This window comes from Coenobita brevimanus, chromosome 24, assembly GCF_032717465.1.
Source record: "Coenobita brevimanus isolate Jiangsu-jjx chromosome 24, ASM3271746v2, whole genome shotgun sequence".
Classification (NCBI taxonomy): domain Eukaryota; kingdom Metazoa; phylum Arthropoda; class Malacostraca; order Decapoda; family Coenobitidae; genus Coenobita; species Coenobita brevimanus.
In genome coordinates, this window is record NC_136977.1 from 671,758 (window position 1) to 692,369 (window position 20,612).

Sequence of the window (20,612 nt, forward strand, 5' to 3'; positions counted from 1 at the left end):
CAACGGTCAACCTCGCACACGTGGACAATCTCAACCACAAATTAAAGCTCCCACACAGGAACACTCTCGCTCCCAAGAACAACCTCGCACACACGAACACTCTCCCACAAGAGGAAAATCTCGTTCAAATGGACAGAGTAACACACAAGAACACTCACCTACAAGAGGAAAATATCGTTCAAATGGACAATGTCACATACAACACTTCTGCACAAGTGGGCAGTCTACCGCACAAGAACAACCTCCACCAAGAAGGCACTCTTGTTCCCCAGGACACTCAGTCACGGCAGAAACCCTAATGAACCTAGTGCCTCGAGTCCTAACCCCAGGCTTCACCCGGGGTCATCGCGAAAACAATATCGGTGGGATGGATACTAATGACAGCGAGGCAGGAGGGCAACTGAAAAACTCCACTGCAAGGGGCACGGAGAGATGGATGGTGGCTGTTAGTGCTACTGGCGTCATTGTGTCTGGGTTAGTTCTCGTCATAGTTCTTTACCCATTAGTTACTCCACCGCCTTATATCACCCCAACCCCTTCAAGTGACAAATCTCCCTCGCGGCCACAGGCAAGAGTAACTGGTTTTTCTGATTATAATGAGAACCACCAGTCCGACATGACTCGTACTCCTAAGCAACTCCATAAAATTGTACTCAGTGACCATCCCAACACAACACATACTTCTATACAACCCCAAAATGAGAACTACCAAACCAATATGACTCATATTTCTGGGCAACTCCATACCAAAGTAAGCAATGACCACCACAACCTTACTGAGAGAGAACAGTCACCTGTGCTACGAAAATTCTACAGGATGGTAACCAGGAACACTGAAGGAGCAATGAACACTACTGCTGATCCATGCCAGGACTTTTACGAATATGCCTGCGGGAACTGGGGAGTGAGACATCCGCCTCCTCTGGGAACAACAAGCTGGAGTAATTTTGAGGATATGACCTTGATGATCTGGCGCCACATGGAGACTGAAATACAGCGGGTTAACTCCGGCTTTAACACCTCTCTGAAGGATGCAAATCCTATTGTACGAGGTCTGGTGGCAGACTATTATATGGCCTGTGAGAATGAGACGCATCTGACTGCAGAGGGAGTTGACCCACTTAAAGCAGTCCTCAGCACAATGGATGAGATGTACCGCCAAGCTGCCCAGGATATGGAACCACTCTCAGCCTTCCAACACATGCTACAATATGTTCATCATCAACTGGCTATCCACAGTTTCTTCAGCTGGAAGGTTGAGACTGACAACAAAGTTGAGGAAGCCTTAGCTATTGAACTGCGAGCACCAAATGTGGACGTTTTGCCACAGGGAACAGACGTAAAGAGCAATAAACCCATTGCAGATGCTTACAAAATCTATGCTGCAAATATACTAAGCAGGGTTGGAACATACACAGATAATACTACAAGAGAAGTAAGCATAATTTTAGACTTACTAGAAACATACTTAGGACTTACTGGTTCTCCATTAATTAATGATACTAATATTGCTGAACTAGACACTCTTGCACCATTCTTAGACTGGCACACCTATTTCAACGAGGCATTTAATAGCACTGGAACCTTCATTAACAGAGAAGAACGAATTCTCTCCCTTATACAAGACTACCTAGCAGCAATCTCCAAAGAAATCATGGCAGAAATCAACACCCACGGACCTGAACGTCTGTACATATACCTGCGATGGAATGTAATACAGTACTACAGTCAATTTCTCAACGAGAGGGCACGAAACACTATTCTCCCACTCCTGGATATCATAACTGGGCAAAACACATCAGCCACACCACGTTTCCGTTACCGTCCCTGCATCAAAGAACTGGAAGAGAAGTTTGCCCTCCCAACATCATATCTTCTACTGGAAAGTGTGAAGCACCATCTCCCCAGTGGAACTATTGCAGATACAATGAAGAAGGTGAAAAATATGGCAAACAACATAAGAGATAAGTACATCAACTATATCAACTCTTTTGTGTGGGTGAAGCCACATGCTAAGGCCATGTTAATAGATAAGCTGCAACATGTAAAGGTCTTAGTAGGATATCCAAATATTCTAGATGACACTAAGAAGCTTGAGGACATGCTAAAACTAATCAAATTCAACAAGACATCCCTACTGCAAAACCAAATTGCCTTAAATCGTTTCAACCTGCAACGCCAAATGAGGTTCTTGAGACAGCCTGAACTGTACAGTGAGTGGGAGTTTCTGTCGCCAATGTCACTACTCAGCTTCTATATGTACCGAAGAAACACACTTCTGGTGCCACTAGGAGGATTCAGATACCCCCTATACAGCTCCAAGCTCCCGAAACCTTTAACCTATGCAACCTTGGGTATGTTTATCAGCCACGAACTGGGCCATGCAGTTGACTTTGTGGGAAGAACAAGGGATATACATGGACGCGCAAATGCCAGCATGTGGGATGAGGAGACTGTGCGGGACTTTGCTGAGAGGGTGATGTGTCGTGTGAGGCAGTACAGCAAAGATTATTACCCAGTGCAGGGGCTCCTAACCATAGCCGAGGTGATGGCTGATGATGGGAGCATTGGTACGGCGTATGAGGCTGCCAAAGATGCCTTACACCACACCACCTTCCCTACACAGATGGTCAACCTCATGAAGCGTCTGAACCTTACACCAGATCAACTCTTCTTCATCAACTTTGCACAGCTCTTCTGCATGTCTACGGCCCCAGGCACTACACCCAGGGGCATTGACCACTACCCACCACACCCTACCAGAGTCATTGCTACCCTCTCCAACACTCCACAGTTCCATAAAGTATTCAGCTGCCCAAAAGACAGTCCAATGAATAATATAAATAAAGCCTGTGAAATATGGTAAATCACTAAGTCTAAAACTTAAATACCTGTAGTTTAGTTCTACAACACAATATTATTCTGTAGTGTACTGAATAACAATTGTACTACTACTGTGTAACTCTGATGATCTAAACACTGACTATTTCTTTGTAAATTCGAAGTGCAGTGATGTGTATGAACCTCCACAAGTAACTTTTCAGTTCTGGCCATTCACGTTTTAACCCCTTGAACCTGGGTGACATTTTTTTTTTTTTTTTTTTTTTTTTTTTACTCTTGCTGCTACCAGATATTTTTACTCAATTTAAGAAAGGGCTCACACTGAAGGTTACGTATGAGTATTATCCGATTCCTTCTGGTTAAAAAAAAAAAAAAAAAAAAAAAAAAAAAAAAAAAAGGCTGAATAAAACTGTCATGGAGTGGTGAGAATAAAATGACGAAGAAATTCCCAGGTTGCTTAATATGAATGTATGTAAATAAGAACTTCTTCCATACTTCTGCATATAAATCCATCTCTAAATGCAGTAATAAACCAAGTAATGAATGTATATTACTTTCATAAATAAGGCAGCGTTGCAATATGAAGAGCTAAATATCTAACTAACAGCATCCTTAAAGAGACGAATAACTGTAAGTGTTTCATAAAAAAAAAATACCATGTAATCAAAACACTGCTTTCCAATGTCTGTGCCAAACTAAATTACAGTACTGATAACTTGAAGACTTCCACCACTAATCTATTAATTGCTTCTGGGATGGTTAGTAAAGGTATGTAGGGTGAATATTATGATCTAGCCAATAGTGTAGCCTAATATGCCACCCTTCACAACCAGAATTTCTCATAACTATTAAAATTTGTATTGTTAGCATGAATGTAAAACCTAGGTGCATTCACAGCAGTGGGAAACCTTATGAATTTTTTTCTCTCTCACTGCTAGCATTTTTTTTTTTTTTTTTTTTAAGCCAATTAAAAAACCCACAATATGTTACCCTAAATATGACTGCGTACATACAGTAGATGCATCCATAGCAGCAATATGATTGATATGAATTTACTGTAAGTGGAATGTGTATACTGAGGGAAGGGACACGGAATTCCAGTTATGTTGTTTGCAATACTCATCCTCTTGACTATAATGACATTGAGCTACTGCATTTCAAAACATTCAGTTGATTACTTGAAAATATATAACAATGTGCTGTTCAAAATTTCTTTTCCTATCCTAATTATGTATTTTAGTGTTGTGCCCACCTCACACTTGGATGTGAAAAAGAGGTCTGGATGATGATGCTGGGTGTCATGCTGTTTTGTACTAAATTTCTTGGTCCTGTGAGACTGAGTTATACAATAACAGATGAAGCCCTCGTAACTGGCAGCCTCCTCTGACAATCTTTTTGCTATTATGTCCACAGTAAATTACACACATTTTACCCATTACAGTTCCACTACTACCTATAGCCAGTAAACTGATTTGTTAGTTTTTCCCAATTTACAGTACCATTCTCATTAAAAAAAAAAAATAAATAAATAAAATGATATTCTGAAAGATAATATCATTATCATCTTCCCCCCCTCCTTTTTTCCCCCTACCTTCATGTGGACTGTGACAGGGTCCACAAAGTAGAGAGAAAACAGAACAGTTGGGGAAACAAATCAATAGCATAGCCAATGCAATGCACCATACACCCATTTACTCACCATTCAAGCCCTCAAAATCCTGACTCCCCCTCACAAAACAAAACAAAATGCCTTGGCATCACTTTTTTTTTTTTCCTTAATGAAAGAAAGAAAGAACCAAAGGTCAGCAGCCTGCAAGATTGTTCCCTCCAAGGAAAAACAAAAACAAGATAACAGGGAGTCAAATTCAAGATCCATTCATCTCGAGATGCCTGGACACACTGCGTTTGAAAGACTGGAGATCATAGACAGCAGGAAATACACAGAGGGAGACAGTTCCAGAGTTGACTGGACTGGTGCAGAAGTTACCAATGCCAAAAAATCTTCATCATGCCAACTGTAATACAGCAGTTTGACATCTCACACTCATCAAACAATGAGGAAAATCCTAACTCATCTCTCTACTATGTTTACTGGATCAATAAAACTGCCTGCAAATGATGAACATAGTGAGGTTACTGTATTCCTACACCTAGATTTATATACAGTACAGTATACTATAGTTCATAATACTATTTCCTTAAAAAAAAAAAAAAAAAAAAAAAAAAAAATTAAACCCATGTCTATATGAAACAGATTTGTCAATATGTGTGTGTGACAATACTGGAGACAATTCACATGCTGTTCTGAAATCATTCTCAGAACAAATTCTTCATCATCATCACCATCCAATCCTACACTGCCCCATTAGGTAAAAAATAAAGATCCCTGCTGTTTTCTGAAACAAGGAATTTTCACTGAGCTGGCTATGCTAGGTGCTGTCATGGAGTAATGTAATAGTCAAGCAGTAATTCAAGCCTGTCATCATCATCGGTTCTGGTGCCTTCCTGTCTGGGAACACCCAAAGGTAATTTACGTCAATGGTGGGCACCAATTCTTGGAACATACTAATGCTTGCTCACACACAGCTTGCTCAAGGTCATTCACTTTGCATGCTGCATGAGCTTAACCAGTTGGCACCTGTTAACCATCATAAATTGTTCATACAGAATTATTTGTGTCTGTATTGAAAGTACGACTGAGCGGAACTTTGAAAAAAGACAGACCTCATGTGGCACGGAAAAAGTGGAGCAGTAGACTAAGAAAGAAAGAGGAGGAAGTGGTGTGTCTAAAAGGGTGTGAGAGGTGTATGAGGACAAAGTTGCTTGTATGCAATTCTGTCAAAACCGTCCTCTGTCGGGGAATTCCCAGGAGGGGTGCAAGGCATCAGAGATGATGTTGGTAACGACAACAACATACAAGATGATGTATGGATAATCATATTTACTAAAGGAAGAGTACACTTATTATTACTGACAGAGGTATTATTTTATTTATTTGCTTATACAGTAGGATCTCACCAATAACGTCTAATTGGTGCCAGAAAAACGCCGTTATTAGCGAAAACGTTATTTGCGTGACATTAACATACCTGTATAAAGGGTTTATTGGCGCTGCCACTCCAGGACTTTAATCCACTTTTCCCACCTGGAGCCCTCCTATCACTACTTTGTTTTAGTTGAAATGATAAGATTAGTTATTAAATCATCATGAGTAATATAAAACTCATCTTCAAGGCGTTATGAGGTGTTTGGTATGATAATTGTTTCGAGGCTTGCGCATAGACGCTACTGCATCGTACCCCCTGACCACTCGCTGGCCTCATCCCCACTCCTGCCTCTCATGCCAGGGTCACCCACTTCCATCAACACTTCATTAAACCCCATAAAGTGAAAATCTTCAGGAAAATTCCCAGTGTCATCATCTACTCAACCCTTCTCTGTTGTTCTTCCTCAGCTGGCTAGCTTTGTGAAAGAGAGTGAGGTGATGAGTGACTGATGGTGGGCATTCACTCGATCGTGATATTGTTTCCGGTATTTTCTTGAAATCTGATTTACAAGTCCAATCATTAGTCATTAATTCTGATGGCCACTCTCTCTCTGTCTCAGCAGACTTGAGTTATGGCTGGAGTGCCGACCAGCCATGTTTAATGGTTGCCAATGTTGTATTATTCTGGGTATTGATGAAGAAATTTACAAACTGTTGAAAGTTATATTTCTTCCAGAATACAGCAACAGACATTATGCTGGGGGTTGCAGGTATGCCTGGTGGTGCAGGTGAGTCATGTGGGACTGTGGAGGTGGAGGGGGAGGCAGATTGTGAGTCAGGTAGGACAATTGAGGTGGAGGGGACGGCGGTTGGCGAGTCAGGGGAGGTGGCGAGGGGAGGAACCTCCATCTCCTCCTCTCTATTGCTCACATTTTTGGCGATTTTCTTCATCTTATCTTGTTTGTCTGTTTCATTCCTCAACTTTTTATGGACATATTTGCAGTATAACAACTTGGTATTCACGAAATAACCATTATTCAAGTGAATCCAAACGTTATTATAGAAAAAGGGTATCTATTCTAACTAACCGTTATTGCCGAAAACGTTATTGTCGAAATTGTTATTGGTGAGATCCTACTGTATGTTTATTTGTCCAACAGCCATTCTCTGAGGCTTAGCACTCAGGACCAAATTTACAAAGAATATAATTAGGCTGATGCCTCAGACCTCAAGCTTGCAGGGGACCCCAATATATAAACAGATATGTTAATAAATGAATAAATAATTATAATTAGTTTCCTGTACACCAGGAATGCATTTACTGCGCTGGGTGGTAACCATATAACCAAATTTTGGCGCCTGGTGGTTTAGTGAGTAATTACAGTGCTCTAATCGGATTGCGCCAGTGAAGGTTTATATCAAAGGAGTGGTTGGGGTTTACTGCTCACTTAATGCCACTCAGGGATGAGTGAGGCTGGTCACTCTCATCTTAAATGTCAGGACCAACTTGCCTACCCCGGGCTCCTACGTTCCTCATGGGGCAATGTAGGATTGGATGATGATGATGATGATGATGGTGATGAAGTTTATAACATCAGTAAGTTTAAGAACATGCCAAGCACAACAGCAGAATAAAAATCTACTACAGTACCATCAAATACTCTGAAGATTTCTAGGAATACTGTATTAGTATTAAAATACTGTAATGGTATTGTGTGTGTATGTATGCATGTATGTATGTATGTGAAAGGGCCTCAGAGCAGAAGTAACTCAGGCTCCAAATACTCCTAGTCTGCACATGCTATACTCTCCGCCAGGCAACTTGTTTCTTAAACCCTGCCCCTTCACCCACCACCCCGAGAATGGGAAATACAGTTCCTACCTATAAAGTCTCCCTTCTCCCACCAGCACATATTCATTGTAGGGAAAAGCTGTGATATTCTGAACACATCCCTGACTGACAACGAGAACTACCTGCAATTACCTTTCACATGCAGAAGACATTTGTGATGGAAACCCAAACAACCATGTCTTGCTTTATATTCCATCTCTACATAGCCTCTGCGATCTTTACCCCAGCTCCCAAGCCAGTTAAACAGCTTCATAACTGACACAACCTGAAGCAACCGTGAGCAAGGTGGGCAAAATGGGGGGAGAGCTCACAGTCTCAGCCACTTTAAGGTGATCTTTGGAACTGAGTGAACAATACAGTACGGACTTATAGCCTCTCCCTGGCCAATATATTATCAGTTATAAGGAAAATACTCTGATATTCTAAGCACTTTCCAGAGTAAAAATGAGAACTGCTTGTAACTAGCTTTTGGCCACTATTAAGTGATCCCACCCCCCCTCCCCTTTATTTTAATGGTCCAGTTCTGTCTGGTAAATACATACTGACATAGTGAACAAACAGCACAATACTGTACAGTACTCACCTATAGGGTCTCCTTCTCTCCTTCATCACCACATCATCAAAGTACTTTTGCCAGCACTGCGCATGCATGGCGTGGCCACAGGACGATGTGTGTGCTCCCCAGTGTAGATCAGCTGGCCATATTAACGGATTGTATGTTTCAGGTTGGTCAAGGTGGCGGGTGCGATTGCGTGACAGCACAGTTGAGCGCTGGATGAGGGCGCCCAACACCATTGGACGGCCAGAGTTGCCATCACCTCGACCAACACTATCTTCTTGATGGCACAGGATGCATGTGTACCTAATGGATGACACATCATCATCATTACCACAGCCCACACTATCCTCTTGATGATAGAGGAGGTACATGTCCCTTATGAACAACATATAAACATCAAACATCTGTAGAGCTACACTTCTGAAAGCAACATATCCAACAAAAACAATACTGTCAATGATATTTCAATCTACTTACACAACCTCCTGTGGCTGTCTCAGTGTCTGGCGGGGACCAATGGCAATCATGTCTTCTGGCAGTTTCTCACTCAAATCCATGGGTGCTGCCTCAGTAGTTTCAGAAGTCTGTTCATTGGAGGGAGTTTCCTGCAAGAGAATTGGATAAAAATCATAAGCACCTTCAATATGATGATGTATTTCTAATATTCTTGCTACTTTCATACAATCTCATGCAGTTAATGGAATGAAATACAACTGTGGAGAGGTTAAAAAAGACTCTGACCCCTCCAGCTTGAAATTTTTCTACTACACTGAATAAAGTTGCCTGGAGGTAGCAAGAAAAAACAAAAACACATCAATGGAGTGTAGGGGTTAATCCATTCAATCTGACATCATGACAACATCTTTTAAGTTATATTCTTACAACCTTGAACCACATTCAGCTCGGGAGACACTTTTCAATAATCCTTCAACTACATGAGGTCTTTCCCGCATTAGAATGGGACAAAAATTGTAACCCTCCTAACTACTACCACATCTTTTATTCTTACAACCTTCAAATGCAAGCAGCTCAGGAGAGACTTTTCAAATGTGAAGGAGGTAGTTAGTTGGCTGTAGTAATTTTAAGCACTTGAGACGTTCTTCCTGCAAGAACACAGGACAAAAACAATAAACCTGCTGATTACAATGATGCCTTTTATATCTCCTTACAATCTTCAGACAATTTTATTCAGCTCAGGCAACTTTTCAAATACAGTAGGTACAAGAAACATCATCATCAGCATTATCATCATCTAATCCTGTGTTATCCCATTAGAAGTGTAAGAGCCTGGGACTAGACAAGTGGGTACCGACATTTAAGATGAGAGTGACCAGCCTCACTCATCCCTGAGTGGCATTACGTGAGCAATAAACCCCAATCACCCCTAAGAAACAATGTGAAATATCCAGCTACCTGATGTCAGTACAGAGTTCAGTGCTTAGATCTGAAAGTATGGTAAATTATAATCCATCCATCATCCAATCCTACATTGCCCCAAGAGGAGCGTAGGAGCCTGGGGCTAGGCAGTTGGTCTCGACATTTAAGATGAGAGTGACCAACCTCACTCATCCCGAGTGGCATTACATGAGCAATCAACCCCAACCACCCCTTGGATATAAACCTTCACTGGCTCAATCCGACTGGAGTGTAATAATTACCCACTAATGCTGACAGGAAAAGACCTTCAGCAACATGGGAGGTAAGCTGACCAATAACCAGTGTGAGATACCGGTATAACATGGAAAGATAAGTGATTGAGGGAGCATTATCACCATCATGAAATTTTTTTCTTTTTTACCTAAGAATGAGGTAACGTATGGTCCAGAAAACAAAGAATGGAAGAGTGCAAAGGTGGGACAGCTATCAAAAGCATGCCCAATCAAACAGGTCACACAATCATTCACACATCACTCAAGCATTTGGAATCCTGGCTCCAACTTGCAAACATAACCATGCACTCATATACTTTTCGTACTCTTTGTGACAGATGCAATTAACAAATTCCTGTCAGATATTAATTTTTCAAGTTAACTTCTCCACTCAAATGACGACTTTTGACAATTAATTCTTCCTTTTCTCAAGTGATAGTATTCAGTTTTGAGAAGAGCCCAAGAAAGATAAAACAATACATAAGGCTGAATATAACTTTTCCAGTTGAAGAAGTCTTCCCTGAATTGAATCATATGGTCTATAAATAGCAAGAAGAAATTTATAAAAACACATCGCTGGATTGAAGGGCTTACAGGAGGGTGGTGATCATTACCTCAAAGAAAGTTTCATTGGTTTTAATGAAGTTCTGCTGCATGGACGCCATCTTGGCCATGATACGGGCTCTCCTCTGTGCGGCAATGTCAGCACGCCTCTTCTTCTCAGCAGAAGCAGTGGCAGTGTCCGACTTGGAAGTGGAGGCCAGCACTACCTCAGGTGTCTCACTTGGTTTGGCAGAGTCTGTTGACAGGTTGAGGACAGCATGGTACCTACAGAAAAAATGATCAGTGACTGATTTCAGCAGTCTGTCCAAGAAATGACAAATAAAGAGTGTCAATCACTTTTTCTCCCCCTTCAGAGCACAACAGTCCTTGCCTAGGCTACCACATCTAGAACATTATAGACCAACCTGCACCCTGGTGGCATCTTTACAAGGTAAAATTTTTACATGACAGAAAACCTCTGGCCACTTCTGGGACTCAAGCTGTAGTGCTTAACCCATAACACATTCCAACCTGAGAGCTCAACCACCATACCACTAGGCATCTAAATGGTAAGGACATCTAAATGATAAATAAAAAATAAATAATAAACAAAAAAGTCAATATGAAAGGACCCAAGAAAGGATTATTACAAAACTATTCATTTATGAGTACCTGTACAACAGCAAGAATACTATAAAAGACATCATACAGAAACTGGGTAAAATCTTCCCTAAAGCATCTCACCCAACAGGAGACACATAGTAAACTTCCTCATGGTCAACAACAAAAAATGAGAAAAAGATGTCATATAATAATGATCATCATCATCATCATCATCATCATCATCATCCAGACCTCCTTTCCCACCTTAGGGCAGGGTGAGAAGTAGCAATGTCCAGACAGCCCAAATTTGCCCAATCCAATAGGCCACACTTCCATTCACTCATCATTCAAGCCTCTGGAATCCTGGCTCTATCTGATATGCCAAAAACATTCACCACGTTCTGTAGCTTCACATACACATATCCAACAAAGTCAATCCAGACGCTGTCACATTAAAAAGGGGTGCCAAATCCCTGATCATGCGCTTCTCCTCACAATGTTCATCCAGCCAGCTCGACCTCTTGTCAGTACCCTAGCCTCACCGACTTCCAAACCTCTCTTCCTCACACATCCACCATATACCTCCACGTTCTCTTTGGTCTACCTCGCTTCCTCCCTCCTTCAAATTTGCTCAGATATACCCTTTTCACCACTCTATTGTTATCCATGCTCTCCACATGACCATACCATCTCAGTACACTCTCTTCAATTCTGGTGTCCGTAGACTTCCTCACTCCACATTTTTCATGAATCACATTATTTCGTATCGTATCCACTCACTGTTCTCCACATACACTCCTCACCACTCCCATCTCCAATGCCCTCACTCCCGACTTTTCATTTTCATGAAAATTATTATTATTATTCTACATATCAAATGCTACATGCTTGCCCACCCTTTACTGGATTATGGTGTGTGGCAACAGAGATGATGATGATGATAATAATTATAATAATAACAATAACAATAAAACAGTAATAATAATAATAAACTAACCTTTTCATATTCAGTAGAGCTCGAAACATGTACGCACCTTTACAACTACAGAGGGGTGTTAAAATCTCATGTCAAGGAAACGACAATGGAGAACAAACATGCTTACTTCCTGATGGTCCAGGCGAGCAAGTCCTTGTGAGTGGTGGTGCGGTGATGGCCAACCAGTGCCTCCAGCAGTGGCAGGAGCTCGACCTTTTGGGCACGCTGGGTGAAGTGGAAGTAGGGATCATTGTTGCGATGGTAGCGCTCCTCCTCATGCAACGCATACCCAATCAGATGTAGCACCTTCTGTAGCTGCGACTCACTCACACTCTGTGCCTTGGCCTCCCCCATCCTAAAAAAACAACAATCATTACTACCACACTGAACCCAGAGACTTTTTTTCATTTTACTTTTGCCATCCTCATGCAGCATGTACCTAATCAGATGCAGCACATTCCACAGCTGCAACTCACTCACACTCTACCTTTGCCTCACCCATCATGCATAATGGAGACAGAATTACTACACTATGGGTGATGGCTACTGCAAAATCCCAGCTAATTCTACCTAACATTGATAAAATTGGCTTCTTAAGGATGGCATATATATATAGCTTGCTTGACATATCCTGGTCAGTATTGTCAGCATACATACATTCATATGATAACAGATAAATTACCTAACAGCATCAAGAGCTATACTGATCAATTAGGGTATTACCAGACTCCCCCTGCGAGACACTCTTTATCCAGTGTACACGATGGACATGTGTCTAATTATGTGTTTATCTACTTCTGCACTATGGCAAGAAAAGCAGCTCATATGGTAATTCTAGTACTGTATATGAAAAGTTATCTATATATATGAGTATATATGAGTTGTACTGTTTGTTTGTTTGTCCTTCAATCACACCCAAACCAAGGGTCAGAGACCCCGAGACCCATATATATTCTGAATCAGGGTGACCTAAGGATGGTTTTAGGGGATCAAAATTCAGATCTGGGTCATTTGAGGTCACCAGTAGTGTGTTCACCTTTTTGACCTGAGCAACACCCGGTACCCCAGTACCTGAATTTTTGGCATGGAGACTCACATGACCTCCAGTTCAGACACAGGCTATGTGAGGTTGACCTCCGAGGTCATTTGAAGTCACCGGTAATACACGCTCGAACGACTGGGCCCAGCAGCCCTATTTTTGGCATGGAGACTTACATGACCTCCAGTTCAGATATAGGCCTCCAGTTCCGATGTGAGGCTGACCTCTGAGGTCATTTGGGGTCACCAGTTGCATGTCAGTTGAGGTCACCAGCTGCAGGTCATTTGAGGACACCGGTAACAGTAAACAAGTGCACACAAATACCAAGCGTTACTCTGCAAAAGCTGAAACAGAAAGTTCCTGGACCTCTTATAATCCCTCTTCAAAAGCATAGGAGGTACATGGTTGTTCTGGAGTAGAAAGAAAGATTGACTCAGAACAACCAGGATGACAGTGTGCATCGTTTTGGCCCCGCAACACCGGTTACCCGTTAGTATAATCCTAAATTAAAGATTTCCAAAATTCCTCCACAAGAAATTCTCTGTGTACTGTAAGGCTTTCCTGAATGCTGCAGTATAACATTACAGGGAGATACAGGTCTTTTGAGAACAGGCTTGGCAGCATGGAGGAAATATAGCACTGGAGTATGACAGACATAGATATAGACATACAGACAGAGAGACAGACACAAGCAGACAGACAGAGAGATGAATATACATGGACAGATAGATAGACAGAGATATAGACAGATAAAGGCCAGACAGATAGATATAGACTGACAGACAGACAGACAGAGATGGATAGATAAAAAAAACATTTACAAGGCAAATATTAACCTCTTGAGAACAATCTTGACAATGTGAAGGAAAACGTCACACTGGAGTATGTTGACAATCATAGTAAAAGGCACTGTGAAGGGTGGAGGGACAGGGGGTGGACAGCACTCCTCCTCACCAGCTGCCTTCTTCCTCGCACGCTGACCAACCTGAGTGTGATAAAATACAAATTTGTAATCTTAAGCTGCGGGTCCAAGTAATGTATAAACCAATTCATGAATACATTTAGCAGTACTCTCTCTCTCTCCCTCTCCCCCAAAAATAGGTCCCTACCTCAGATTTACTCTGTTCTTCTCGCGTATAGTGGTAGAAGAAGAGGTTGTAATCAGCATAGTACAGTTTTTTCAGTTCAAAGTAACCTTTGGTGGTACCAGATGATTTCTTGAAGTCTGCAACCTCGTCAATGACCTGCAAACACATAAAACATGAGTTAGGACAATATTAACAGAATAGGTAATAAAAATAATTGAGTATACTAATGGAAGAAATTCTGCCTGGTCAACACCAATATTCCAATCATGTGCACAGGACTCTCAAAATGACCAGATACTGGTTTTCTTACACATGTGACTTTCCTTGAAAGCAAAATTTTTATAAATACTTTATCACTACGCAATGGCAAGTTATCCCTCTGAGGAAAATCCCCCTCTTCTTTTCCTACAGTAGGACAGTCAGGAGGATCCAGAAATGAACAACCCACCTAAGATCCCCTTCCACTGCTACTGTGCCACAAAGGGTAGGGTCTTACCAAGACTACACTTGGCCAAAAGGTGGTCAGAACACTTCAAGGGGCACTTTTCAGTCTAATCTCCCCCAATTTGACATTAACGTACTAAATGTTACAACAGTTATGCACTCCAATCCTATCATTTTTACACTAGTGTTTGGTTCTGATTCAGAAACCCAATACAGTTACAGCAAATTAAGTTCATCCAGTTTAGCTTGGTGGAAATTTTTGTTTTTCTGCAGCTATTTCCATAACTCAATGGGAGAATCAGACAATACCACTGCTTTACACATTTCTAACAATTCTTTGTGACTCTTCGCCACCTTTTCTAGCATTAATCACTTGTTACATTCACATTCAAGATGGAGAGATGGCAATACTAGGCCAAGCCAGAGTGGACAAAATACATTTAGTGAGGGAACCTGTTACAATCAAAATGACAATAAATCTTGTAAGACACAGCTACACTTCAGTGTTCTAAATGTCTCAACCCTTTCAGTCCAGTGAAGTATCTTTAGTTTTATTCTTGCAACTGCAACTTCCAGATGATTTTCTTCAACTTAGGGAACGCTTTTACCCACAATGAAGTAAATGGATGCTGTACCTATCCCCTTCAGTTCAAAAAGTCACTCTGAAGCCAAATAGTTGTAGCAAAAATAAAATACAAAATACATTATTGGACTGAAAAGGCTGAAGACCTCCAACTGTTCCTCTCACCTTCTCCATGCCAGTCTCATGGTTAGTGCCTTCCGGAAGCGCCTTGTTGAGCACAGAGTGTGGCATGGGTTCGATGCAGAGGAGCTGAATGATTTCTTTCTTGATGCGGTCCTCCTCCCCGACCTGACCGATGCCAGGAGTGTAGCGCTCACACACCAGTGTCATCACCAGCTGCAGGTACTCCTCCACCAGCACCACTGTTTGCCTCATATTGTCCTCATCATTACCCTTTAAAAAAAAAAAAAATTATCTATCTATCTATCTATAGCCCGACGCCCTAATCCTGCAAAGGGTGGACGCAGACAAAACGCCTCCAAGTCACTCTGTCACCCACCATTTGACTCCCCTCCCCCCAACTCACCCCCCCCTCCCTCATATACCTCTCAACTCCATCCCTCCACCTCATCCTCGGTCTACCCCTCCCTCTCCCTCCCTCCACCTCACCTACATACACCCTCTTAGTCAGTCTTTCATTCTCCATTCTCTCCACATGTCCAAACCACCTCAGTGTATTTCTCCTAATCTTTTCAACCACATCCACATCTACCCCACAACGTTCCTTCACTTCTTCATTCGTCAACCTGTCCCTCCACGTCACTCCACATGCTCCTCTCAAGTAACTCATTTCCACTGCTCTCACTCTTGACTTGTTCCCCTCTTGCAAGGTCCACGCCTCGCTTCCATACGTCAGGGTAGGGATCACAATACCATCATGCAGTGCCTTCTTAACTTCCATACTCACCTCCCTATTTCTCATCACTGCTTTCAGTGTACCAACAACCTTTCTTCCCTGCTGTACCCTTTCACGTACTTCATGCCCCAAAGTTCCATCCTTACTCATCACACTACCCAAGTACTTGAATGCACTCACATTCTCCATATCCTCACCATCCAACCTCACTGCACACACTGTGACTTCATTCCTCTCAAACACCATAACTTTACTTTTGTTTACATTAACTTTCAGCTTCCTCCTCCTACACACTGTCCCAAATTCATTCACCAAACCTTGCAACTCCCATTCATCTTCACTCAACAATACTGTATCATCAGCAAACAGCAACACCGGAAGCTTCCAAATCTCACCCTCATTCATTAGGGCCACCCCCACATCCACTGCCCTACCTTGCACCTCCTTTACAACCCCATCCATATATATATTAAACAGCCATGGAGACATCACACACCCCTGTTTCAGTCCCACATTGAGATCAAAGAACTCACTCAGCTCACCATCCACTCGCACCGTAACCCTAGCTCCCTCGTACATACTCTTCACAGCACTCAACAATTTCCCCTCCACCCCATATATTCTTAATACCTTCCACATATCCAATAATAATAATAACAATCAACACCACCTCCATGGCAATCCTAATTCTCCATGGCAATTCTAATTCTTACCTAAAAGACAGAATGGCGTCGCATGCAGAAACACGAGTCTGGTATAAATGTCTCAAAACTAACATAATTTCACTGAGGAGAGTATACTTTATCATTACCATAGGCTAGTTTTCCTAACCCTACTCATCAGAACTCCACCAGCATCACTGTCTTTTGTATGTTATCCTGAATGATACTCTACACAGCAACAAGAGCTGATTAATCATATTTATGAAGCCTTTTTCTTGATCTCCCCCACCCCATGTATTAGAAGAATATGGTTATGATGACAAAAATGATCCGTATGCTGTGTACCACTCTATATGAATATTATAATTATCACAACCTACTTTCACCATCATCATAAGCTTAGTACGGATGATGGTGACAGTAACCAGAAAGAAGGAAAACGAAAGCATAACAGTCCAAGATCTATCAATACAGTGAATACTGAAATGGGCCACACATTCACACAATCATCACTCTGGACAATGATTTAATATCGATTACACAAGTATGGTCCTAATATACAATCATCATCATCATCATCATCCCGACCATTTTTTTCACTTAAGGATAGGCTAAGTTACAGTCCTGAAAACAAGAAAAGAAAGTACAAAAGTTGGAAATCTAATGACAACATGTCCTATGAAAGGGTCCTGACACTCAGTTTTACTCAATCCCCTGCCAGAAGGGAAGAAGAAAAGACTAACCCTGAGGTAGTTAATTTCATAGTCCTCCCTGGCCCAGTTCATGAGGTTGAATCTGTTCATGAGGTGGATGAGGAATTCATTGGAGTCTATGAGTGTGGCAGCAATCTGAAGCAACATGATGTCCCTGTCCAGCATCTCCTGTCGGCACCGTACATTGTGGTAGAAGTAGATCTGGTTGATGAGGGAGAAGCCATTGCGGCGCCACATTCCTGCATGCACCTGTAACCAATGTGCCAAGACCTATTAGCAATGAAAATAAATGGTCTTTCACTAAGGACTCGTTTAATTGAAATTGATAACGCTGTTTCACTTAAAGGCGTTTTATTAACCCTCCTGATACCAACTGATGAAACATCCATCCATCCATGGCCAAGTGCTGGGCAACCAATATCCCGCCCCCTACTCAGATCTTAACAGCAAGCAACCCCTCCCACCCATCCTTCCAGCATGTAAAAAATCTACATAATTGTATTCTTCCTAACCCTGAAAGAATTCAAACTGCTGGCTGTACTCACATAATCATAACCTTTGTCCTTAACACAGGCTACATCAATTCCTTTGGCAACAGCTTGCCCTTCACCAACAACACCAACTACTTGACATGTAACGAAAAATGCCTGCACTATCCTTCCTAACCCTCAGAGAGTTTCCACTGGAGACTGTGCTTGAGTAACTATGATAGGCATTCTTAACTCAGGCTCCATCCATTCTGCTGACAACAGTTTCCCCTTCAACTGGAATCCCTAACTACATAACTTATAATGAAGAGTACCATACCATCCTTGTGTTATTCTTCCTAACTCTCAAAGAGCTTGCTCTGTAAGTTATACATAAGTATGCATGAACTGAATCCTTAACATCAGCTCCATCAATTCCACCAACAATGGTTTACCCTTCACCAGCCACCCCTGACTACATGACTTACAAGGACTACCTGTATCATTTTAACCCTCTAAACGTTTATAATGTTGGCCACACCTGAGCAATCATGACCTGTGTCCTTAACACAGGCTCCATCAGCTCCTCTGGTGATGGCTTTCCCTTAACCTGGAAGCCCGGGGAATTGTAGTTGAGGCCGTACTTGTCCAGGTGGAGCACCAGGCCAGCCACCAAGCGGGAGAGGGGCAGATGGATGGATACCGGGGCCGAGGACACATCATACTCTATGCACGACACTGAGTAGTCCAGCAACTCACGCACATAACGTCGCCGGGTTGCCTCCGTACCAAGTGCTCCCAATGACTTCATCAACATGCTAGGGAAACACAATTATTTACAGTTTAACTTTCTCAATGTTAGAGGGAAAACTACCAACATAATGCCAATACAATTCCCCCCCCCCCCTCAACTCTGGGCATAGGCTTCACAGCTTGCTCTCAAGGCCCAGTAGTCCTCCTACATATACACCTCCACATGTCACCACTTCGGTGCTAACACCCACCGTCCATATTGAATACATGCTAGGGCTGTCTCATACAGGACTGGTGCATTGGTATTAGCAGGGGTATTTTTACATGTCGACAAGTCTTCTGGTAGATCAGTAAAGTCTACTTTACATGAAGTTCAAATCCTTAAACTGTTCCCTACCCCAGCCGGGATCTGAACCTGGGTCCAGTAGGACCGCAGGCCATCTCTCTACCGATTGAGCTACTGCCTCCCCCCAGCCACCACCTCCCCCGTTGCTACTATGATTAAAAAATAAAATATAAAAATAAAAAAAAATAAAATAAACTGCTGTCAGCACCATGAACATCCTTACCGGAAAGCTTTGATTAAAACGATCCTATCTGAAGCTGCCCACTCGATCACCAGAGGGATGACTGCTGCCAGCTTTATGTGCAAGTTGAAGGCAGACTCCCACTCTGGCTCATACTCCATGTGAGTGCCCACTTGTCGCACCATTGGGTCCATCCCCTACAAGGTAATGAACAGTGGTTTACCTTAATACAGCCGGCTATATCTGCAGTGGATTGGAGATTTCATACACAACCTACCATACATAAATCTCATTTACCCAAACTTTCATCCACAATGTAAACCAGTTACAGCTTACATAAACAATGTTGGCACCAGTAATCAAATTATGATAAAAAAAACATATACATGCAAGCACAAAGCACAAAAAAACGTTCTATTCCTCACCTGCATCATGGAAAGAAGTCGCAGTATGAGGTTGTATCCATAGAGAAAGCCACGTCTAAGGTCATCTGTCCACACCTCTGGCTTCACCCCCAGCAGGTATTTCAAATCATACAGAATATACTGGATGCGGCGGAAAGATGAGGTGTTGGAGCTGCGATGCTCCAATGCCAGTTTATCTGCAAAGAGGACAATTATTCACATTTCTTCTGGTGCAGATGTTTGTTCAATACAAAAATCTTTAAACTGATACACAGTAGCTCAGTTATTTAAAAGGTTCTTGAGTTTCACAACGTTGTTACTCCTCACCCCTGCCTTAGAATTAGAAACAAGGTCCATATGATGATAATGATGATGAGTTTCAAAAAGCCAGAGGGTAAGCCATTGTGTGGAAAGGGATGCCATCATACTGATATATGGCAACCAGCTAGTCCCACTGCCCAGTTAAACAAAGGTCCCTTAACTCTCTCCCTATCCTCAAAAAGCAGGATTGTGAATCACATCAACGCAACTTCCAGCCAGTCCCACTGCCCAGTTAAACAAAGGTCCCTTAACTCCCTATCCTCAAAAAGGATGATTGTGAACCATATCAATGCAACTTCAGCCTGCAGTCTACTGGGCTCAGAGTCAGAGAAGCTTGTGGTCACAACAAGCCATATTATGAATGCAATAATCCTGCAACTGTAAACAATGGACAAAGACCGCCATTGAAATCTGTGTGTTTACAGATTTTCCAAGAAATTATTCCTTGATATTAACAAATTATTTTAGTTTCTGTTTCAAGAGGTGGACTTAGTTCAAGACTGTTAAAGCTGTGATTGCTCTGGCAGGTCTTACTTTTAACCAGCTATTTTCAGCATCCAATTTCAATTTCTCAATAAAAATATACTGCTACTCTGCATCCAAGAGGGAAAAATATAAAATGCCTTTTAGATGATTATGACTAATGAATGTGTGGTCTTTCTTTTACTACTTTCTTTTACTATCCACAAAGAAACCATAGGCTTTATTACTGGATTCCAGCTGTGAGGAGGAAAGATGGAAGACTA

The 20,612-nt window shown here is 42.0% G+C and overlaps 2 protein-coding genes across 2 annotated transcripts in view; one reads left to right on the plus strand and one right to left on the minus strand.

Moving 5' to 3' along the window:
* Window positions 1-20,612, minus strand: part of Ubr1 (Ubr1 ubiquitin ligase) — a 60,978-nt gene that overhangs the window by 28,558 nt on the left and 11,808 nt on the right. Inside the window, exons 11-21 of the mRNA XM_080267494.1 lie at window positions 19,567-19,742; window positions 19,184-19,338; window positions 18,403-18,679; window positions 17,425-17,643; window positions 15,329-15,556; window positions 14,158-14,292; window positions 13,885-14,033; window positions 12,137-12,364; window positions 10,502-10,715; window positions 8,716-8,843; window positions 8,263-8,541 (exon numbers count right to left, since the gene is read on the minus strand). Coding sequence (XP_080123620.1) covers window positions 8,263-8,541; window positions 8,716-8,843; window positions 10,502-10,715; window positions 12,137-12,364; window positions 13,885-14,033; window positions 14,158-14,292; window positions 15,329-15,556; window positions 17,425-17,643; window positions 18,403-18,679; window positions 19,184-19,338; window positions 19,567-19,742 — 2,188 coding nt within the window. The remainder of the gene's footprint in view (window positions 1-8,262; window positions 8,542-8,715; window positions 8,844-10,501; window positions 10,716-12,136; window positions 12,365-13,884; window positions 14,034-14,157; window positions 14,293-15,328; window positions 15,557-17,424; window positions 17,644-18,402; window positions 18,680-19,183; window positions 19,339-19,566; window positions 19,743-20,612) is intronic.
* Window positions 299-2,866, plus strand: LOC145393463 (endothelin-converting enzyme 1-like). The gene has a single exon (XM_080267563.1). The coding sequence runs from the start codon at window positions 299-301 to the stop codon at window positions 2,864-2,866; it is 2,568 nt and encodes an 855-aa protein (XP_080123689.1).

What these genes read in the sequence shown, in the direction of transcription:
- LOC145393463 (XM_080267563.1), top strand. Translation starts at nt 299, where the DNA reads ATGAACCTAGTGCCTCGAGTCCTAACCCCAGGCTTCACCCGGGGTCAT.